The sequence below is a fragment of the Oncorhynchus mykiss genome, chromosome 19 (assembly GCF_013265735.2).
Source record: "Oncorhynchus mykiss isolate Arlee chromosome 19, USDA_OmykA_1.1, whole genome shotgun sequence".
In the NCBI taxonomy this organism is placed as follows: Eukaryota; Metazoa; Chordata; class Actinopteri; order Salmoniformes; family Salmonidae; genus Oncorhynchus; species Oncorhynchus mykiss.
Genome location: NC_048583.1, coordinates 17474002 through 17494546, shown reverse-complemented (window position 1 = coordinate 17494546; position 20545 = coordinate 17474002). Strand labels below are relative to the sequence as shown.

The 20545-nt window shown below is 48.5% G+C and overlaps 1 protein-coding gene across 3 annotated transcripts; it reads left to right on the top strand.

Moving 5' to 3' along the window:
• The first annotated feature begins 20 nt into the window (after window positions 1-20).
• Window positions 21-19344, top strand: LOC110497438 (lysine-specific demethylase 2A-like). Of its 3 annotated transcripts, none has more exons than XM_036954363.1 (21): window positions 21-246; window positions 6046-6184; window positions 6412-6490; window positions 6633-6679; window positions 8903-9081; window positions 9264-9370; window positions 9561-9654; window positions 9796-9949; window positions 10144-10259; window positions 10407-10533; window positions 11112-11344; window positions 11509-11586; window positions 12923-13174; window positions 13437-13571; window positions 13822-13905; window positions 14863-14895; window positions 15019-16208; window positions 16934-17097; window positions 17206-17352; window positions 17598-17813; window positions 17980-19344. In XM_036954363.1, the coding sequence occupies exons 1-21, from the start codon at window positions 85-87 to the stop codon at window positions 18159-18161; spliced, it is 3918 nt and encodes a 1305-aa protein (XP_036810258.1). In that variant the 5' UTR covers window positions 21-84; the 3' UTR covers window positions 18162-19344. The 3 variants fall into 3 exon arrangements, with proteins under 3 accessions (XP_036810258.1, XP_036810259.1, XP_036810260.1); XM_036954364.1 differs by lacking the exon at window positions 21-246 and adding an exon at window positions 331-1623; XM_036954365.1 differs by lacking the exon at window positions 21-246 and adding an exon at window positions 4093-4260.
• Window positions 19345-20545: the final 1201 nt, after the last annotated feature.

The following is a 20545-nucleotide window of genomic DNA, read 5'->3' as shown; positions in this document are numbered from 1 at the left end:
TTGGCAGGCCAAAGCCTCCAATTGCTGCCATCCACCCAACTGTGGGACCAATAGACAGCCGCTTCCGGATTACAACTGCCATGAATGGGCGGCTTTGCTGTAGCAACCCAAGACAGAAGTAGCTACCCAGAAAACGTGTCTCAGCAATGCAAAGCTCCGGGAGTCAAGACACAGCAGAAGCCAGGAAGCAGACTACGCAGACTGGCCCGGTCGACCGTCCTTGAACAGTTCTACTCAATCATGGTGGTGTGTAACAGAAATACATTTTATTTTTATGGGTTCATAAGTTGTACGGCTGGTCTGGCAATTTTTGTAAGGTTGAGTTGGGTAACACGATGTCTGAATTGCGTGATAGTTCATTGGCTGCCATATTGACCCCTTTTGTATGTTGACCAATTATTATTCTCCTCTGAAGACTGTAGCAAAATGGTCGCCAATTGGAGTTCGAGTCGTCCAATAACTTGCAATGTAATTGGTCATTCACGTGTCGTTTTCACTTTTTGTTGTATGTTTGTCCAATCCCTATCGACAATGTATTTCTGAGTGACATACTTACCGACCATTTAGCGCCTCGCCGGCTTTGCTGCCTTTGGACAATTTTATTGTTGTAGGCGGGTCTTGAGAAACTAGTGGTGTTTTGTGACGAGATGAAAATGGCGGCGGATGGCTGACCGCCGACTATCGGATATTATACATATATAACTGCGATTTAAACCGGCGTTCTCTGTCGATTTTAACAGAACTTAATTGTCACTTAATATTACCCGATTTTTTTAACGATTTCCTAAACTCTTTGACTAGAGTTTTCCAAAAGACAAAACGGAAAGTTCCCTTGGAAATAATAGGTTACTCGCTGTCTGCCGTTCCATTTTAAACTCGGACGTTCGTTTTAGTTTAGCTAACAGTTTGTTGTTCAGCATAAGAAAATGTGTGTGAACTAACGTTACTTGCCGCAAATAACCCAGGACTGGTAACCCCCTTACCCCCCTCACCACCCTAAAACTAGCCAGACAAGTGTCTAAATTGTGTCAATAGTAAGCTACACTCTATAGCTAACTTTAGCTATAACCACGCTAAACGCTAGATAATGAACCACACTATAATCCAAAATGCAATATTGGCGCTACAAACACAAACTAAAACTTGTTGGTTAATCCCATTCTATCGGTAGGGTTTTGTTTTGGTGATCGACAACAATGCTTCCCTTTAGTGGGGGATAGCTAGCCTCTTTACTATTTCACTAGCTATGTCCTAGTGGTAATTATCTATCGTTAGCTCTTTATTCGTACGGTGTTGTTGAATCAAATTAAAATGTCTTAACTTGGCTACATTGCTGACTGTGTATTTTAGATTTAGTTTGTCCGATTTGAAAGGCTGTTTTTAACCCGCAAGTGACAGGAGACACAGCTGATTTCTAGTAGTGCATTGTTTAAGTTAGCTTAGCTCTGTCAAATAAAGTCAAACTATTTCCAATCACGAGTTAGTTGTAGTGTTCAGCAGCTTGACAGCGCAGTCGGGGACCCACGTGTATCGGCGAATCGCCTACCAAAGCAGTCCACTGTCTCAAGTGACTGTCCATAAAATATGGAAGATAAGCGTCGTCCACGATTCAGCAAGCGACTGGTAAGTAACTATTTGGCCCAGCGTTATTTCAATGTCTCCTTGTTTTGTCTGTAGTAAGAGTTCTTAGCTAACGTTACTTTAGACGTTGGTGATGAACGATCTGAAATGGCATGGACTACCGGTAGTCACTAACTATGTTGAAAGGTGCGTGGTATGGATATTTAATTATTTGTTGTGTGTTTTTAAACTATGGATTGAGATGTTGGGATTATAAAGACAGTCAGAGAGGAAGTGAGTTAACGTTACTAGTCTACGTTTAAATTCCAATACCTCATCATTTAGGTTATGGGAATAACTAGTGTTTTTCCCCCCCCCCCTAAGTAACAATTTAATTTGTTTCCAATACCAAAAAGCTGAGAAGTTTGTCTCTGACTTGTCTTGCTTGATGGTGTCATGTAGTCCATATTGGCACTCTTGACTGCAATTTGAGAGAGCACGGAAAACAGGCTCTTTGGTCATAAGTAGTGCATTATAAAGGGGAGCGGGTGTCATTTTAAGACGACTCAGGTTCATGTGTCCATTGTTTGGGAGGTTAAACCCTGCCAGGAGTGTGCAATCATGTCACAGTCGCACCAAAACATTGTAAAAGCAAACCGAGCAGAAGACATTTGGTTAAAGAGGACCAGATCGACTATGTCTGGAGCAGTGATCACAGGGTTGGGTTGGGCAATGGCTGGGATTAGTGTCAGATCTAGCTAAAGCCTTGAAAAGGAATATTGCACATTTTTGTTACATGGTGCGTTTTTGATTGAGTGTCCAACATGTCAGATAAGATTATTGATTGTGTTTGAGGTGAGTTATCTTTTTTTGGGGGTTTTTTGCATTCGATTGTAATTGCATTTTTGGTTTGTTCTGGGTATCAGACAGGAGTATCCTTGGCTTCACGCCTGTTGAGCGAATTTGAATGTGTACTGCAGGGTTTAGTAAGGTGACTAGGATCTCAGCCTACCTGACTGTGTAGAATCTGGATAGTTACAGGTGAGGTGACACACAAAGGCTTTTACTAGACAGTGGACCGTGGACATTATGTTTATAATGTACAGTGTTGTGATTGTTAAAGTTGCATTTCAGACGATAGTCACGTTTTGTCGGAGGAGAAGCAGAACATGTATCGCTCAGAGCAGTAGCCAGGCACCATCACTCCTCTGATGCAGAGACAAAGTTTTATCAATTATGAATAGGATGAGATTTAGGCAGTAGTGGTCAGGTCTACATCTCTTAGTCTCTGGTCTGTTAGGGAGAGGGAGGGAGCTCTTTTTCTTTACCTGTACTTTGAGCCATGCATCTCCAGAAGGCATATTGCATGCAGTACAACGGTGTAAGTGGATTGGAGGGAGGGTGGTGTGTGTGTGTGTGTGTGTGGAGAAGACACTGTGGTGAGCGCACGCTGTCTGCTCTGTGTGAAGCGAGAGGAGAAGTTACTGGAGAGGCTGGCTGCCTGACTGGCCATGTGAGCAGAAATGCGGATGGAGGAGATGATGATGATGGGGGGGGGCACTGCAGAGGCGAAAGGATGACAGAGCTGGATAGACCGCAGGCCTTTTTTCCACTCTAAAAAGAGAGGCGAGGGGGAGCGGAGGATGGCGAACAGAGATGCTGCTGCACTACGAAGGGATGTGGGAAAAGAGGAGGAAGAAAGATAAAGAGAGGAAGAGGGATGTAATGGTGACACTGAAGGTGCGAGGTGTGTCGAGTCTCTCTCCATCCCACAGGATTCCCCAAGGCGCACTGCAAGAGAGGGAAAGGGCAAGAGAAAAGGAGAGAACTAGAATAAAATTGAGAGGAAAAAAGGATACTGGATTGCTGCAGTGAGGGGGAGAGAGCGCATCTGTAGCCCTGCTTGTACTGGCTCCGAGACCCACCGTCTCTTGGCGATGATCTTTGATAATAAACATGAACAATGCGGTTAGATACTGCGTCGGCCCTTACCCACTCTGGTTGCTCAGGCGTCGTGGTGTGATTGTGTAGCTCAGGGTCGTCCATTGTTTCTTCAGTAGCTGAGTGAGTGGGCGGCCTGGAGACCCAGGATCTAGACAGGGGCCATGGCTGTCCGTCGTTCCGCAGCCAAGGCATCTCCCAGACGGATCCCTCCCGCATCCCTCCAGACTGTTTCTCTCTCTAGAGTTTGTCGTCATGCAAGCCGAGTTCCCGCCTTGGGAATACTAGGTGGAGCTGGACACTGCGGTGTGTGTGTGACCAGCAGCTGGTCTGTGTGATGTCTCCGTTAAAGGTGGTTGGTTTCGCCGGGTGCTGTGGCAGCGTAGTGCGTCGCTGAGAGACGGTATGCTGTGTCATTGTCTGTGTCTCCAATGGCACCCTATTCCCTACGTCGTGCACTATCTAGGGAGCCATTTGGGTACACGCAGCCACTGTCCACTGTACTGGGCACTGGCCCAGGGGAGCACAGACGGACAGGCGCACTGCATTACACCGCTCGCTGCAATTCACTGCAATGCCGTTGTGTCCGTCTCCTCTACCAAACCGCCTGAATGGAACAAAGCTCTCTCGTCAAACCAGGCTTAAAGATGGATAATGGATTTTGAATTTACTGGGCCACGGTTGTCTTGTTGAAGGGCTGGGCTGCCCGGAGCCAAGGAGGATTGCGGCGGCTGGCAGATGGGCAGTGAGATATTGGAGGTAGGGCAGGTGCCTCGTGCTGCATCTGGTGTCACTGATTTGGCTGCTACAGCGGTGGATACTAGTGCTGTTTAATGTCCTGCTGTGGAGTGGCTGACTGGTGGACAATACAGTGAGGTCGTTTCACATTGTGCAGTGTTTGCAAGGAGTTGTGTGTGTCATGTTCAGGCTGAATATGTTTAGAGGTGTGTGTGTTCAGGGCCAGCTGAGGATGTTTGTATGTGTGAGAGACGGGTGGAGAGATTGCGTTCTCCGACATCTCTTATTGTTGTCACAGAGCTCTGGGCTGCTGGACCCCCCCCTCCCTCCCAGGGTCAGCTGGTGCATTGCTATGGCAACCCTGGCCCACTCCCTGGTCCACTTTGTGTAGCTGTTAGCGATACTGCTAATGATAACCATCTGCTGGTAGATGGAAAGGCTTTCTGAAAAACCTTCTCAGTTAAATGTTAACTAAAAAGTAGCCTCTGCCTTTCTGGCAGAATGATATCATGATTATTTGCGTCAATCCAATGGCCATTTGTTTTTGCAGAAACACTGCTAACCAAAGGGCATGCACACTTGCTTTAAAGGGTAACTACACACATAATTAAAAATGTCTTCGAATTTTCCAAGACCTCAAAAGTAGTCTCCTGATGTGGTGTATCCATTGTTGTGCACTTAGAACATTAAATGTTGTATTTCTTTAATTAAAAAAAAAATTTGTAATCAATATTTTAACAGAAACATGGAAAAACAAAACTGAGAAAATGGAATTTGGGGGGGAAATTATGTGGATTCAGGCCAAAAATTAACAATTTTATGGGGGCCTACATGTCACAGATTGCTTTCATTTTATTACCTACCTAGGTTTTTTGAAAAGTCCCCTTTGAACTCACCATGCTTTTTAAATCATTGAAGCTGTCAACCCAATGCAAGGCGGTGAGAATGGATGGACACTAAAAGGGGGTTTACTATAACCTAGCATGTGTTCTTGAGGATGATGAGTCGGGGTGGACATTGGATAACTAGATCATTTTTTCCCTCATATTTATCCAAATTTTATGTGTCCTCGTGAACTGCTTTACAAACTTAAAATCTATGGACTTCTACCTAATATCTTATAAACCTAGGTTGACAATATTGAGCGGAGGAGCAGGGGAAAGGGGCATGGTCCTTAAGTCAGGTTTAGGGGAGGGTGGGATATTATCCTTCTATCATCTGTTGTGCCCTTGAAGCACTGGGTAAAGAAAGGTTCCAAGTACCCCCCCTGTTCTTTCTCTCCCTCTCGCTTTATCCCCCCATCCCCGAGAGAAGGGAGAGTCAGTGTGAGGGGAAATTAATATAGGCTACATTAGAGAATTGATACCCTAGTCTGAACATCAATGTACTGTGTGTTGTCTGTGTTGATATGGGTTTGTGTGGGTATGTTCATTCTTCCTTGCCCCAGTGTGTGTTGTTGTATTGCGACTTCAATCTCTTGGCACGAGAGCAGGTTTCTTTTTGTAGGAGGGAGCAGCAGGCAACTGTGTGGGAGCATTGTTAACACAGCCAAACGCTGCTGTCTTTAAGTAGCGTTACATTTGACAGAAAGACCTTAAAGAACCTAGAAGTATTAAGCCTAACTATTACAAAGTACCGTAAATACCTGAAAATAGTGCTCAATGGGATTTAAAGGGTTTACAGCTGCTGAACACATTGAGGTAAATCTCTTCTCTTTATTCCCTCTTCCTCACATTCCTCTTTCCTATTCTATTTTGCTCCCCCTCTCCCCCCTCATCTCTTTCCTCTTCCCCCTCCTCACTCCAGCGGTCGGGCACGAGGCGGCGCTACCATGACGATGGTATCTCGGACGACGAGATCGAGGGGAAGAGGACCTTTGACCTGGAGGAGAAGTTGAGGAGCGAAAGGTTCACCTCAGACAGGGTGAAACGCATGGAGGGGAAAGGTCAGTGTTGGGGGGTCATCGTAATCCTATATCTGTGTCCTTCTACAGTGGAGGGTTTGGCTGTGGCTAAATATTGGAGACATTGGCTGCGTCTGAAATTGCACCCTATTCCCAATATAATGCACGTCTTTTGACAGTAGTAGTATGCTATTGGGTTACAAACTTGAGTAGCTTTGAGGATTCCTGTTTAGTTTATGGATTATCTTGTGTGTGTGTGGTTTTTCCAGACCTCACGTTTGAGTACATCCAAAGAGGTGGGTTGAGGGACCCGATCATCTTTGAGAAGCCAGACGGACTGGGTATCAAGTACGTCCCCCCCCCCCCCTCCAAACTCTGTTGGAAACGCACTCGCTTTATTCTCTCTGGGGCAATTAGAATGGCTGAAATTGCGTTAGTCTGTAAGTCTCCTTGAGTAGTATGTAACCCCGGTTTGTTGTGTTCTCTAAAGGATGCCAGATCCAGACTTCAGTGTGAATGACGTCAAGATATTTGTTGGTAAGATTCCACCCCCCTCCAGTGTTTCTATCCAATCACGCCTCTTCCCCTTTTTTCCACACTCTCTCCTTCACCCACACTCTATCTCTATGCTAACTCTTCCTCCATTTCTTTTGGCTTTTTAACACTCCCTCATTTACTCATCTCCTTTATTTCCCTCCCTCCCATTTTTAACCACACAGTCGAAGAAACAAGCCTGCAGGCTCTAGTTTGATCTAATAGTGATATGGTCAAGTGCTGCAAAGAAGGACTTAGAAAATCTGCAGCTGGCCCTAGAAAATCTGCAGCTGGCCCAGAACAGAGCAGCATGTCTTGTCCTTCAATGTGCACAGGGGGCTAATGTCAACTGTCTGCATGTCAGTCTCTCTCTGCTCAAAGTACAGGAGAGATTGACTGCATCAATTCTTGTGAGAAAGTGTTAATTTCCAAATTGGTTGTAAAATCATTTACATATAGCTCTGACAGGTGTACTTACCCACCAGACATGCCACCAGGGGTCTCTTCAGTCCCCAAATCGAGAACAAATTCAAGGCAACGCACAGTATTCTATAGAGCCATTATTTCATGGAACACCCATCTCAAAAATGTTGCTTCAAAACAAGACCTCACAGAACAAGGCCTCTCCCCATCTGACCTAATTAACCGATAGCCAGTATTCAGACCCCTTCACTTTCCCCACATTTTATCACATTATTCGTATTCTAAAATTGATGAAGTACCCCATAATGAAAAAGCAAAAACAGGTTTTTATGCATTGTCATGTTAGATGGGGAACATCGCTGCACAGCTATTTTCAGGTCTCCAGAGATGTTTGATCGGGTTCCAACCCGGGCTCTGGCTGGGCCACTCAAGGATATTTAGAGACTTGTCCCAAAGCCACTCCTGCATTGTCTTGGCTGTGTGCTTAGGGTCGATGTCCTGTTGGAAGGTGAACAGTCTGAGGACCTGAGCGCTCTGGAGCAGGTTTTCATCAAGGTTCTCTGTACTTTTCTCCATTCATCTTTCCCTCGATCCTGACTAGTCTCCTAGTCCGTGCCGTTGAAAAACATCCCCACAGCATGATGCTGTGCATGATGCCACCACCATTCTTCACCGTAGGGATGGTGCCGGGTTTCTTCCAGACATGACGCTTGGCATTCAGGCCAAAGAGTTCAATCTTGGTTTCATCAGACCAGAGAATCTTGTTTTTTAAGGTCAGAGTCCTTTAGGTGCTTTTTGGAAAACTCCAAGAGGACTGTCATGTGCCTTTTACTGATGAGGGGCTTCCGTCTGGCCACTCTACCATAAATGTCTGATTGGTGGAGTGCTGCAGAGATGATTGTCCTTCTGGAAGATTTTCCCATCTCCACAGAGGAATTCAAGCTCTGTTGGTGACCATTTGGTTCTTGGTCACCTCCCTGACCAATGCCCTTTTCCCCTGATTACTCAGTTTTGGCCGGGCGGCCAGCTCTACGAAGAGTCTTGGTGGTTCCTTAATTCTTCCATTTAAGGATGATGGAGGCCACTGTGTTATTGAGGACCTACAATGCTGCAGGAATGTTTTGGTACCCTTCTCCAGATCTGTGCCTCGACACAATCCTGTCTCGGAGCTCTACAGACAATACCTTCGACCTCATGGCTTGGTTTTTGCTCTGACATGACTGTCCACCTTATATAGACAGGTGTGTGTCTTTCCAAATCATGTACATTCAATTAAATTTACCACGGGTGGACTCCAATCAAGTTGTAGAAACATCACAAAGATGATCAATGGAAACAGGATGCACCTGATCTCAATTTCACATCTCTTAGCAAAGGGTCTGAATTCTGTTTTTGCTTTGCCATTATGGGGTATTGTGTGTAGATTTGATCCATTTGTGAGTACGGCTGTAACGTTACAAAAAGTGGAAACGGGCAACGTGTCTGAATGCTTTTAGAATGTACTGATGTGTGGGTACCTGTCAGCAGGACCTTTTTGTTGTTGTCCTGTTCTCATTTTAAATTGGTGTCGTTCAGTCCTTGAGCTGTTCTTGTCTGTTGATGTTCTGTATTATTTCACGTTCAGGAAGAGTTGCTGCTGCTGCTTCAGCAACAGTTAATGGGGATCCCAATAAAACACTAAATACACTCTGACCTTTTCCTCTCATCTTTTTGTCTGTCTCCTCTTTCTCTCCTTTGTTCCTCCCTCACCGTATCACCCATCTGTCTGTCCCCGTCCCCCCCCCCCCCCCTTGGCTCTCCCAGGCAGCAGACGAATGATCGATGTGATGGATGTGAGCACTCAGAAGGGTATAGAGATGTCTATGGCCCAGTGGCGACGTTACTACGAGACGCCCCCCTCCCAGAGGGACAAACTCTACAACGTCATCAGCCTGGAGTTTAGCCACACCAAACTGGAGAACCTGGTCCAGAGGCCTACATCGGTCAGTCTGATATATATACGTACGCACGGACACTCTCTCACACACACACCGAGCTGACGATCCGGAGGCCCGCGTTTGCCAGTCTGAGACACACACACATAGGCATATTAGCACGCAGACACGCAAATCGGCGCACACACCCCCTCCTGTCTGTTCTTACCTCCTCCTGTGTATCTTATCAGGTGGACATCATAGACTGGGTGGACAACATGTGGCCTCGGCACCTGAAGGAGAGACAGAGAGACTCTACCAACTCCATCACAGACATGCAGTACCCCAAAGTGCAGAAGTAAGGCTCAAATGTGTCCCCAAATGTGCACTACATAGGGAATAGGGTGCCAACTATTGACCAGGGTTTGCAGGCTCTGCCAACTCCCATCACAGACATGCAGTACCCCAAAGTGCGGAAGTGAGACCCTCTCCCTCATCAACTGCATTCTCCTTCCCCCTTCTTTTCCCTCCTCCAACCTCTGTTCCAGGTACTGTCTAATGAGTGTGCAGGGCTGCTACACGGACTTCCACATTGACTTCGGAGGTTCCTCGGTCTGGTACCACATACTGCGGGGAGGCAAGGTAAGAGCGAAAGACTTAATCTCACACTGCAAGACTTGACTCGAGTCTCTACTTAAGACTCGGACCCCTACGACTTGGGATTTGAGTAAGAGCGACTTGTTTCCCCTCACTTCTTACCTCTGACCCCTTGCTTCCTGTCAGGTGTTCTGGCTGATCCCGCCCACGCCTCAGAACCTGGAGCTGTATGAGGACTGGGTGTTGTCAGGGAAACAGGGAGACATTTTCCTGGGAGACAAGGCCCAGGACTGTCAGAGGATAGAGCTGAAGCAGGGCTATACCTTCATGATACCTTCAGGTACCCACTTAATATGTAGTGAAATCTGGTGTACATATATTGTAATGCCTTGGCAGCAGCTAACGGGGATCCATAATAAATACACTTTGAATTGTACTTGTGCTTTGGTACATTCAGATATTTAACCGTTTGAACTTCAACCTAGTCTTGTGTGTTCCTGTTTCTGATGTTGATCTTTGTTTGTGTCCTGTCAGGTTGGATCCATGCGGTCTACACTCCAGTGGACACCCTGGTGTTTGGGGGGAACTTTCTCCACAGCTTCAACATCCCCATGCAACTCAACATCTACAGCATCGAGGACAGGACACGGGTGGGTCACACACACACACACACACTCTTCCATTTAATCTCTCTCTCCTAAATGTACTGAATGTTTTTATTCCTGAGCACTCGTAGAAGAGAAGTTCCTATGTATGTAGTGGCGGTTACTAATAAATTAAACTTGGTGTCTGTGCAGGTACCAGCTAAGTTCCGTTACCCGTTCTACTATGAGATGTGTTGGTACGTGTTGGAGAGATACCTCTTCAGTCTGACCAACACCTCCTACCTCACGCCTGACTTCCAGAAACACTCCCTGGGCATCGGTCAGTGCCAACACTACCTTCTCTCTGTTTCTGTCTCTTTGTTTCTCCGTTTCTCTCGTTTTCTCTCTTTGTTTCTATGTTCTCGCTCTCTCAACTCTCTCTCACCCCCCTCCCTCTCTCACCCCCCTCCCTCCCTCCCTCTCTCACCCCCCTCCCTCCCTCCCTCCCTCCCCCCCCCTCCCTCCCTCCCTCCCCCCCCCTCCCTCCCTCTCTCACCCCCCTCCCTCCCTCTCTCACCCCCCCTCCCTCCCTCTCTCACCCCCCCTCCCTCCCTCTCTCACCCCCCCTCCCTCCCTCTCTCACCCCCCCTCCCTCCCTCTCTCACCCCCCCTCCCTCCCTCTCTCACCCCCCCTCCCTCCCTCTCTCACCCCCCTCCCTCCCTCCCTCTCTCAACACTTCTCTAACCATCATTACTCTATATTAGGTGATTCCGTTTGAATGACAACACGAGATCTATAGCTTGAGGCGTGCGTTCTCCATATTGCATGTTAGACTACAAACCTTGAATTGCTCTGTGAAGTGTCTTCTCTTTCCAGCTACACTTCTTAATCTCTGTCTGCCCCCCCCCCCCTTCCAGGTCTTACGAGAGACCCCTCCACCTGTGAGTCAGTCAACGGCCACACCCAGAAGGAGGATGAAGAGGAGGCTCCCCCGACGCGGGGCTCTAAGCCCGGGGTGAAGGTTCACCTGACGCCCTTTGAGCTGGAGGGGCTGTGGAACCTGCTGGGGAAGCTGGAGTCGCTGCCCTCACAGAAGAACTGTGTCCCGGCGGGCATACACAATGCTCCCGCGCTGCTGCACGACATCAGGGTGGGTATGGGGTGTGTCTGACAGAGTTAAATATCCTAATATCAAAATGGATGCATGCAGGACTGACTGTAAGTCACTTTAGATGAAAGCGTCTGGTGATTGGCATGTATTATAAAGTGTGTGTCTTTTTTGTTCACGTATTAACCTTGCTGTCTTCTCTTAAGGCCCTGCTGAAGGAGCATGCTAATGACATCCCCAAACTGTCCTACACTGGGAAGCCCATCGTCAAGTGGCCCACTAGGGTGAGAAGGACACGCCACATTCAGTCACATGCTCATAGTAACCGTTTACACTCGTCGCCGTAAACAGGTTCAGATTGGCAGGTTTGGCCACTGATAAGCGCCTTAATTGGGACACCAGCGGCTGTACGGTAACATGCTGTACCTGACGTCAGAGCTCAGGTTCTCCACTTCACGGCTCCTGACAGCCATTATAAACTTGAGCACCGCACGACAAGAAGTTGACCTCCCACCCCTCCTTTTGGGGGGGGGGGATCGTCTGAGTGACGGAAATGCATTTTAAATTATGAGGACTCAATGTATTTTGAAAGATGAAGTGTTGAGGTTGATAATAAATACAGCTTTGACATCATACAAGCCAAACACCTGAACTGCACATTTCCATATAAAAGTCATGTCATATACAGCGTTAATGATCACTGTTTGATGTATAAGATGGCATGGTGTCATAGGCTCATTCTGTTCAGAACAGGGTATGTTTGTCTATCGTGAAGAGAATTTCTAGGCGCGTCACGCACACGAATGCACTCCCGACTCCGTTCTACGCACACCGAAATTCCCATCTGTTTCTCTGAATTGCCGTGTGAAAGCCTGACACCGTAAGATCGTATTTGACAACTTAGCCAGTCATGTTGGCAGTAGAAACACGTTTTCAAGTGATGCCCACTTGACCCAGACTGCAGTTTATAATGAGATGTTTTTGGACAGCGTGAACCACAGCAGTAATTGTGTGATGGCGGGGACACAGGGCTGTGTTCCAAACAAATCATCTACAAGTGTACTTGCTCTAGTTCCTCAACGGCACAACTAGGAGAGCTCAAAAAGGACCTTTATATAGTTGAAGACTCTTCACATAAAAGTGCATTGAATTAAATAAGTATCCAGAATACAGTAAATGTAAAATGCACATAAAATCAAGTTTAATTTTTGGATTCAATCTTGTCAGGTAAACTGTTGTCCTCAACTTTGGTTGAATCATTTTTCCATCATAACCCATAACTGTTGCTGCCATTCTTATGCATTTTGTTCTGTGAGAACCATTTCAATGTAGCCCTGTCCATATAGGCCTCTACCCACAAGTCTGAAGGGTTAACACGCGTGTACTGTACATTGTCATAAGACGAGAGCGAATCACGCCACGTTCTTAGACTTCTCCACACCCCAAACGCTTAAAATCCATGTACTTATCTGACTCCCAAATCGAAGGGTCATTTAATCCACAGAGGGATGCTTTTCCAGACAGAGATTAAGCCTTGTGCTGGACTGTTGCCTTCCTTCGCCCCCTAAAACTTTGAATGTGTCTTTATCCCATTCATTCTCATCCCTCCCACCCTTCCAGCCATCGTGGTACCAGCCTCCTCCCCCTCCTCCCCCGGTGGCTCGTCCCAAGCTGTCTGCCACGGTGGTGACCCCGCGACCTCAGAAGCCCGCCTCCTCCATGTCCGTGCTGCGGCGGCGGCGCGTGCGGTGTAAGCGCTGCGAGGCGTGCGTCAGGACGGAGTGCGGGGACTGTAACTTCTGCAGGGACATGAAGAAGTTCGGCGGGCCGGGGAAACTCAAACAGACCTGCGTGCTCCGACAGTGTCTGGCGGTGAGAGAAAGAGGGGTGGGGGGGGGGGTGTGTTTGATCTGTGTGAGCTGTCAGATTTGTACAGTTGAAGCATTGTCACTCTCCCTCTGCTAGCTGTGTGTGTCACTTACTGCTTGGATTTGATGCCTGTGTCCTTACTCTTTATCTGTTTCCCAGCTAGTATACTGTGTGTGTGTGTGTGTGTGTGTGTGTTTTTTGATTCTTTCTGACAGAATATACTAGTCTCGGTGTATTAACTCCTCTCTCTCTCTCTCTCCCCTAGCCGGGTCTGCCCCTGTCAGTGGTATGTGAGCTCTGTGGAGAGGGGAACCAGGAGGGAGGAGAGGGGCCAGTCTTCGCCCTCACCCTCATGGAGTGTTCCAACTGTGCCCAGATAGCCCACCCCGCCTGCCTCAAGGTAACCCCCGACACACTCCTCAAACTATACCTTACCTTCAAGTTTCAGCTTCATTCGCCGTAAGTACATCTTACTCACCAGAGCTCTCGCAATCTAATCCGCATGCAAACACGCATGACCACACACACAATCACTTTCTTGTTGTCTTGTGACATCAGTACAGATGAAAGTTAAACTCTCCCTCTTACCTCTTTCTTTTTGTTCTCAAACAAAATGCTCTCCACCTCTCGCTCTCTCTCTGTCTCTCTAGGTAACAGGGGAGGGTGTGGTGAACACAGATCTGCCCAGCTGCTGGGAGTGTCCAAAATGTGTTCTAGGAATCACCGATACTGAGGTAGACCCTCCTCCTTTATCTACACACTCTCTCACACACACACACACACACACCACTGTGTCCCGGCTAGCTAACGGCCGTGACTCTCTCCCTGTGCTGTGTGTCAGTCTTCGGGTACCGATGATGATGACGACAGCGGGGCGTCCGTTGGCCTCGGCGCTGGCGCAAGCACCCTCTCCCCCGCCGCCCTCTCCTCCTCCCAGGGGCCTCTAGGGGTCTCCATGGAGCCAGGCTCTGCTCCTGGGTTGGGGGATGAGGGCTGGGGCAGGGCGTTACTGCTACACCCAGGGCTGGTTCCCAACCACCCCCCCTCCTCCTCCTCCTGGTCCTCAGAGGCGCCCCTTCCCTCCCCTGGTCAGCTACTACCACAGCAGCGCGGCCTCAAGCGGGCGGGGAGATGGGCAAGCGGGCGCAGGAAGAGGGTGAGAGGCCTACCGCCGCCACCGTCCTTCCCCCCGCCCGTTACATCATCATCACGCGCCTATCGCTGCTCTGACTGACGAGGGGAGGGGCTGGGGGAGACGTGGTGCTTTGGGCTCCACAAATACTGGGCGAATGCAGAACCCTTTGCTTTAGGGTTGATATCAGACCTGAGTTTTAAGTCATTTCAAATACTTTATCTGTTCTTGTTTTGAGCTTCCCTAGCTTAATGTTCCAATAGAATAGTCCCAAATCTGCACACTCCAGGCAAACTCAAAAGTATTTCGAGGTTTTCAACCCTTTGAACCCAGGTCTAGTCCATATGAGACAGTATTTGTGAAGCAGAAAGTGTTTGTAGCCTGAACGAAAGCCCAAAGCATGCGGAGGTTGAGTGAGAGAAACGGCGGCTTGTGATGTGAATGTACTTGTCTGTCTTCACAGTGCAGCAGGCATTATGTCAACAGAGATGTTACAGTATTCAATGAACAGTGCATTTCTGTTGCATTGATGTTTTTCTTATTTGTTTGTTGATTTCAGGTGAAAGGGGACAAGAATAAAATGTTACACGCGGTAAGCATGCCAGCCAATAAAAATGTATTCAATTAAACCGAAGACCGTTTTTCATCCTTACCCTAACGGATACTTCGTTCCCTCTCTCCTTTCCTCTCTCCTTTCCTCCCTCTCTCCTTCCAGAAACGCAAGTCTTCTTCGTATCTCGACGGCCGCATAGCTAAGATCTACCGTCGCGGTGGTCACAGCGATGACTCGGGCAGCGATGATGATGATGACGACGATGATGAGGATGATGATGATGAAGGCTCCAGGGGCGGAGGAGGCGGCGCGGGAAGGAAGATGTCCGGACCACGCCCTCGCGGCAGTGGCTCCGCCTCTCGAAGAGGCTACGGGACTGGGAGGCGAGGCATTTGGAGAGGCTCCTCCCATAGAGGGGCAGGCCGTGGGAGTGGGCTGGCCCCTCACTCCTCCCTGAAGATGAGGCGTGGCAGAGGGGGGCTGGGGGTGGGGCGAGGGGACAGGGAGAGAGGCGGGAGAGTGCGCCTCCGGGGAGGCACCAGGATGCAGAGACGCAGGGACGAGTCAGAGGAGGACGACAACGATGATGATGATGATGATGACGATGAAGATGACGACAGCGAGGAAGATCCGCAGCATCACCACCGGCATAAAGACCACCGGCAACGCCGCAGGCGGAGGAGAACGGACGACGAAGAAGACGACGATGAAGACGATGAGGAAGACAGCTCGGCCCGGGACCTGGAGGGGGAGGATGAGGACGTGGACGATGAAGACGAGGATGAGGAAGATGACGAGAACCAGTCAGACTCCGAACCAGAGCCTCCTGTTCTCCTGGTGTCTGACCTTAACGACGACTTCCTAAATGGCTCGTACCTGACCGTGACCCTACAGCGCCCTCCAAGGGCTAAACGCCACCCCGGCTCCATCGTACCCAAGCTGGAGGCCGCCATGTCTCCCAGAACCCACGGCGGCGGTCCAGGTTACGTCCAACATAAAACCCTCGGGAAGACGCGGCACAAAAACGGCACGGTCGCCGCCGGCAATGGCCTGGCCCAGCCCGCCAAGAATCCAGTCGGCCGGCCGCCTCGTCACCGTATCAACAATCCCCACGGCGACACAGCAGACAGGGAGAGGGACACTGCCTCTCCTTCCTCCTCAGACTCCTCGGCCTCCCCCACCCCTCCTCCCCACTCCTCCCACTCTCCTTCCTCACTCTTGTCGCTGCCCTCCTTCAAGGATGTAGGAAATGAGAAAGGAGGGGAGAAGGAGGTGTGGGTGGCGGTGTTCCTTTACCTGAGCAGAGCCGAGCTGGCTAGCTGTATGACTGTCTGTAAGGCCTGGTACAAATGGTGAGTCACACCCGTCCCTCTGTTATTAGAGTAACATTCACAGCCATTCGCATGGCTTGTTTTAGTGAATTTTTTTGGGGGGGGGGGCTATACAGTTGCATATTGGGATATTATTTTTTGGCGATATATCGTATTAACAATATCGCAATATTATTTTTGTGCTCATTTTTCCTTCATAGCTTGTTCTCTGTCTTTTTTTCAAATATGGAGCAAATTTTGTTTTCAGCACTTATTTAAAACTCGTTTTCTCGTGGCTCTCTGAGCAAAACGTTTGGAACATCGAATCGCATTAAAATCACAGTATCGAATCGCGTTACAAATAGAATCTCATCGGCACCGAAGTGTTGCGATAATATCACACGGGGAGCTCCCTGGCAATTACCAGCCCTACTTATTGTTTCTATAGATAAAGGAGTTTATTTCCTCTTTCTGCTTCAATGCAGTTTTAGGATTTTTCATCCGATAAAGTTGCATGACTGTCTCCGTAATCTGTGGACTAAAGGACACTTTCTATGGGGCTTCTCCATAAAGCAGGGTTTTTTTTACACCTGAGGATGAGACGGTGATGTCATTTTTATGGCTGGGAAAATACTTGAGCTTTGTTGAACCAGAAACGGGAGACATCCAACAAGACTGTGTCCAGATCCTCATATCTTTACCCCCCCCACCCTGCTGGCTTCCCCCTCTCCTTTCCTGCCCTCTTCCTCCCTCTCTCTCCTCTGTAGGAGTTGTGACAAGCGTCTCTGGAGTGGTGTGGATGTATCGCGTTGTCCCTCCCTCTCCTCCCAGGCCCTGCAGGGCATCATCAAACGCCAGCCCACCTCCCTGGACCTCTCCTGGACCCCCGTGTCCAAGAAACAGATCACCCTGCTCATACACCGCCTGCCAGGTAGGACACACACACCTCAACCCTGCTGCCTGTCCGGTGTACACACACACACACACACCTGAACAATGAGAGATTAATTAACCTTCCCCACCTCCTCTCCTCTCTCAGGTCTGAAGGAGTTGATGATAGCAGGTTGCTCCTGGTCGTCCATGTCAGCCCTGTCCACCCCCAGCCTGCCGTGCCTCCGTACCCTGGACCTGCGCTGGGCAGAGGGGGTCAAAGACACCCAGATCAGGGACCTGGTCACACCACCAGGTCACTAGTCAATACTAACTGACTGAGGTGTTAGGAGTTACATCTCTCTCCTTTTCTGACAGGCTGTTGCAGGCCACCGGTTTGTGGGCGCGCGTGTGTTTTTGACTGTAGTGGTTTCTTTTGGGGAATTATCTAGCTGCCTCACCTCCCCTATGATAAATTAATCTAGTGTTTTAGGGGGTTGGGTTGGCAAGTAAGTATTTGTATTGAAGGGTGTACTGTATCTAACCCCTCTCTCCCTGCAGGCTGTGACAGTCGGTCCCGGCTGCGTGGCTGTGTGGTGCTGCGTCTAGCCGGCCTGGACATCAGTGACTCCACCCTGAGGCTGATTCTCCGTCACATGCCCCTGCTAGAGCGGCTGGACCTGGCTCACTGCGGAGACCTCACGGACCAGTCCGTCTGCCTGCTCACCGCCGCCGGCACACACACGCGTAACACACTCACGGAGATCAACCTCTCAGGTAGGCGCATACACACACGCATCCCATGAAAAACATAGAGATTAACCTTGGAGGTACACACACACACTGCAATCCCTGAGATCAACCTCGCAAGTACACACACTCAATTCCCTCTTACAGGTTGTTTGCCTCTACCTGTGTCACAGCCCTCCTCCTCCTCCCCCAGGCTGTAACAAGCTGACGGACGGCTGTCTGGCGTACCTGAAGAGGGCGTCTGGCCTGGCGCTGCTGGACCTGCGGGGCTGCAAAGGTGTGACGCGGCGGGGCTGTGAGGGCTTCATCTCGGACCTCTCTCACTGCGTCCTGTTCTGTATGACGGAGGAGAAACTCATCCAGAGGATATCGTAAAACTGACCCCCCCCCCCCCCCCCCCCCTCTCGTTCGTACCCCTACGCAAGGGGCACAGAGACCCCACACCAGCCAGGCAGGGGGGAGAGAGGGGGAGCAGCAAACACCCCTCCCCCGATACGGAGAACAAGCGCTCCAGAAAAGGGGGGGCGTGAAAAGACGTTCACACTCCTCACTTAGGGTGATAGAAGGAAGACATGGAGGGATGGTGGAGGGAGAGGGTCGACTGTGCTGTTGCAGCATCATGTGTTTATTAGGCGGGTTAGGAGTTATGAATAGCACAGAGACACTTGTTAGTGTTGTTCACGCTACATGGCTGAAAATGGGAACCCGATGGATTGAATGTGGGTGTTTGTACGACGTGGTCCCACAAAGCAGTAGAGTGAATCAGGGTATAGATTTCAGAGGGGGTTGAGAGGGAAGGGGACTGGAGAAGACTCCGGACATGACTGGTGTCCCACTAGGTCTAGACTGAACTTTCCATGGACTCCTTGGGAAACCGAACAGGTGCCAAACCTGTCCTAGAAACCCCCCCGCCCCATCCTCACCCCTCTCCGTTTGATACGCTCACAGCCGTGAGTTTTGTTGGATGAAAACCGTACTGTATCGCTCATTAGGGTGCGTCCCAAATGGAGCCCTAGTTCAAAAGTAGTACACTATATAGGGAACAGGGTGCTATTTGGGATGAATACATAGTCTCTTCAGTTTTACTTGACTCCCTTTTCTCACTACCAGCCACTACAGGTCTTAACGTTATAGTCTTTGAATTCCCTTATTTGACAGAATATTTTCCTCCTCCTGTCGTATTCATCTCTTTCCTTTCTGTCACTCCTTTTCAGAGGGGTAACGTTTTGTTCATCCCTTTGCTCTATCACCCATAATGTTATTGTTGAACCGGAGGGCTCATGGGATGCGTCCCAAATGTCACCCTAGTCCCAGTATAGTGCACTACTTTTGAAAAAGTAGTGCACTATATAGAGTATAGGATACCATTTGGGATGCGGATCTTGGTATTGTGTTGGTTGCCCTACTGCAGTTGCTCAATGGGCTTGGAACATGCCTGTAGCATTGCAATCAATGATATAAATATTTTCTGAAATGTTTTGCAGAAATTCTTTTTTGTTTGTTGTTCATTTGTGGTTTTTACAAGAAAAAAAGAGAAATAAAACAAATCTTCAATGAGTAGTGTGCGTGCACGTCTTGATTTTTAAATTAAACGGAGGTCAGTATCCATATACAGTACCATTTCAAAAAAAAATTGGACACCTACTCATTCAAGGGTTTTTCACTATTATTCTACAATGTAGAAAATAGTAAAAATAGAGAAGACATCAACTATGAAATAACACAGTAACCAAAAAAGTGTTAAATAGATTTTAGATTCAAAGTAGCCACCCTTTCCCTTGATGACAGCTTTTCCAACAGTCTTGAAGGAGTTCCCACATATGCTGAGCACTTGTTGGCTGCTTTTCCTTCACTCTGCGGTCCAACTCATCCCAAATCATCTCAATTGGGTTGAGGTCAGGTGATTGTGGAAGCCAAGTCATCTGATGCAACACTCCATCACTCTCAAATAGACCTTACTCAGTCTGGAGGTGTGTTGGGTCATTGTCCTGTTGAAAAACAAATGTTAGTCCCACTAAGTGCAAACCAGATGGGATGGCGTTATTGCTGCAGAATGCTGTGGTAGCCATGCTGGTTAAGTGTGCCTTTTTTTTAAATTCTAAATAAATCGGTGTCACCAGCAAAGCTCCATCACACCACCACCTCCATGCTTCACGGTGGGAACCACACATGCGGAGATCATCCGTTCACCTACTCTGTGGCTCACAAAGACACGGATATTGGAACCACAAATCTCAAATTTAGACTCATCAGACCTAAGGACAGATTTCCTCCGCTCTATTGTCCATCGTGTTTCGTGGCCCAAGCAAGTCTTCTTAGTAGTGGTATCTTTGCAGCAATTTGACCATGAAGGCCTGATCCACACAGTATCCTCTGAACAGTTGATTTTGATGTGTCTGTTACTTGAACTCTGAAGCACTTATCCTCTGCAGCAGAGGTAACTCTGGGTCTTCCTTTCCTGTGGCGGTCCTCATGAGAGCCAGTTTCAACATAGCGCTTGATGGGTTCAAAGTTCTTAATGTTCTGTATTGACTGACCTTTCATGTCTTAAAGTAATGGACTCTCGTTTCTCTTTGCTTATTTGAGCTGTTGCCATAATATACCACCCCTACATTGTCACAACACAACTGATTGGCTCAAATGCATTAAGGAAGGAAATCACACAAATGAACTTTTAACAAGGCACACACGTTAATTGAAATGCATTCCAGGTGACTACCTCATGAAGCTGGTTGAGATTATGCAAAAGGTGGCTACTT

Coding starts and splice junctions, on each gene's coding strand:
- LOC110497438 (XM_036954363.1), top strand. CDS start 85: ATGGGCGGCTTTGCTGTAGCAACCCAAGACAGAAGTAGCTACCCAGAA. Junction 10,260..10,406: donor GCATCGAGGACAGGACACGG/GTGGGTCACACA, acceptor GTGTCTGTGCAG/GTACCAGCTAAGTTCCGTTA. Junction 13,906..14,862: donor TAGGAATCACCGATACTGAG/GTAGACCCTCCT, acceptor TGTTGATTTCAG/GTGAAAGGGGACAAGAATAA.